Genomic DNA, 1,994 nt, shown 5'->3' with positions numbered 1-1,994 from the left:
CTACTTATGTGATGTACAAATGTAGTAAAGTCTCAAAAAAACAACAAATTTTCAGTGTATAAAGGGTGTGTAACTAATCACCTCATCAAACTTCATATCCAGTTAACCGTGGATAAATTAACCAGATAAATTATGTCGGGCTACCGGTATGTATGTACGTAAACCACAACTTGTTGCACACCAAATATTACTGTCCTTGATGGCTGAACTCCGACGCTCGTTCATTTCTGAACGGTAAAAAATTACCGTGTACCCACGGGAAAAATTACCGTGTAATCACGGGGAAAAATTACCGTGTTTCCACGGTGAAAATTTACTGTGGATCCACGGCAATTTCTGAAGATGTTTGCTTGCCGAAGNTAAATGCAAATATAGAAAACGTGCCCAATAAATAAAAAAAATGCGATTAGTATTGCCATAATGCAACCCTGCTGCGAGGTTGCAAAATGTAGACGCGTAAAAAACATACCTTTGAGTGTGACAAATTGTAGACGGCGTCGTTTTCCAATTTTGTATGGGAAACAACAACACCACAGATTTTACGGTTAGAAAACGTCTTAAAATGTAGACGTCTACATTTTGAGACACTATTTGGAACGAACTGTGAACACCCCAATTGTCACTATTTTGTACGAATTGATTTTTGAATGAATGGCAGCAACTTAGGTATGTACATACATACATCTATTGTGAGCAAAACAAATACTACGCATGATGAATACACTGCCGTGACCCACGAGAAATTAGGATTGTTCATTCACGTTGGAAAAATAGATAGCCTCGGGTCCACACTAATTTTTGTCGTAGATCTACTGTTAAAAAATACAGTTATTCGCGCGCCTCGAAAATCATCGTGAATCCACGGTAATTTTTTCCGCGGATTCGTGATTTTTGATTCGTACGAAAACAAGATTATGCCCATCGTAACTTTTTTAGTCGGAATTTATTTTCATTGTAAAAGTTATTTTTTTTTTTTTTTTTGGATTTGTTAAGTGGTTTCTTAAATATGAAGAAAACACAAAATTTTGTAAACGATAAATTAAATTCCTTCAGAAAAAAATTATAACTAGCCCAGTAAAATTAGATTTTTTCTTAAAAAAATTGTAACAGCAATTTTTTGATACACTTTACTTCTATTTGACACGTAGATCATGGATCCACAGTCTTGCCCCTAAATTTAATTTGGCAACATTCCGCCATCTTGGATTTAAGTTTTTTTTGGGTTTTTTCCGATTTGCAAGCTGATTTTGCATTAAAAAAACCTTCCATATAACAAATGTGGGAAATTAAATTCTCTAAATATTTGTATTTAACCATTTTTTACGAAAATTTATTATTTTTTATTTTAATAACTATGTTTCATGGTATATTATTATTCTTAATCACAAAAATACAAGTCGTAAGCCTGTATATAAGTACAACTGAAACGGTATATACATATGTATGGGCATTGTTATAAACACTATACTATACGTGCATACGTATGTAAGTACAAATGTTTTGATAGTCACAAAATGGTATTGAACGCTATAAATTATAGTTGCAAGCTATCGATATAATCGTGGACTTTATTGTATTGCACTTTTTTATGTTGTTTATTTCTTTTTTTTTTTTAATTGTAAAAATGCAGAAGTCACAGCAAAGCTTTCTTTAAGTAGCTTATTTTTTTTTCCTGAGTAAATATCGCTTCAACGTATGTATGTACATATGCAGACAGATTTCCTCTTCATACATCTTTATTTTTCAAGGGCGACTTCTCTTCATAGGCCTAAAAACCAACAACAACGTTTATATAAACAGTTCGAACAAAGAATGCTTTTCTTTAACTAATATTTTACCTTTTGCGCCACCACAAGCAGGCTTTCAAAAGTGCTATTACCCATTTGTTTAACCATATCATAGAATACATTCGTTTTACTTTGGGTCAACAACTCATACGGTGAAGCGAATTCCACCGCTCGACCAGCATCCATCACCAGCACCTTATCCGAGTC

The 1,994-nt window shown here is 33.5% G+C and overlaps 1 protein-coding gene across 1 annotated transcript; it reads right to left on the bottom strand.

Annotated features, from left to right (window-relative positions):
- Nucleotides 1-1,615: 1,615 nt before the first annotated feature.
- Nucleotides 1,616-1,988, bottom strand: LOC108355892 (probable multidrug resistance-associated protein lethal(2)03659). The gene is made up of 2 exons (XM_017607023.1): nucleotides 1,839-1,988; nucleotides 1,616-1,768 (listed from the first exon to the last, which is right to left on the bottom strand). Exons 1-2 carry the CDS (start codon nucleotides 1,971-1,973, stop codon nucleotides 1,727-1,729), a joined length of 177 nt encoding a protein of 58 aa, XP_017462512.1. The 5' UTR covers nucleotides 1,974-1,988; the 3' UTR covers nucleotides 1,616-1,726.
- Between the last annotated feature and the right edge of the window lie 6 nt (nucleotides 1,989-1,994).

This window comes from Rhagoletis zephyria, unplaced genomic scaffold, assembly GCF_001687245.7.
Source record: "Rhagoletis zephyria isolate East Lansing unplaced genomic scaffold, Rhagoletis_zephyria_1.1 Rzeph_scaffold_51642, whole genome shotgun sequence".
In the NCBI taxonomy this organism is placed as follows: Eukaryota; Metazoa; Arthropoda; class Insecta; order Diptera; family Tephritidae; genus Rhagoletis; species Rhagoletis zephyria.
The sequence above is the reverse complement of the archived record's forward strand: the minus strand, read 5'-3'. Positions and strand labels throughout refer to the sequence as shown.

Bases quoted from the DNA above. Each gene is read 5' to 3' on its own strand.
- LOC108355892 (XM_017607023.1), bottom strand. From the start codon at position 1,973: ATGGATGCTGGTCGAGCGGTGGAATTCGCTTCACCGTATGAGTTGTTG. The intron at 1,769-1,838 runs GTAAAATATTAG...GTTGGTTTTTAG, and splicing joins TGCTTGTGGTGGCGCAAAAG to GCCTATGAAGAGAAGTCGCC.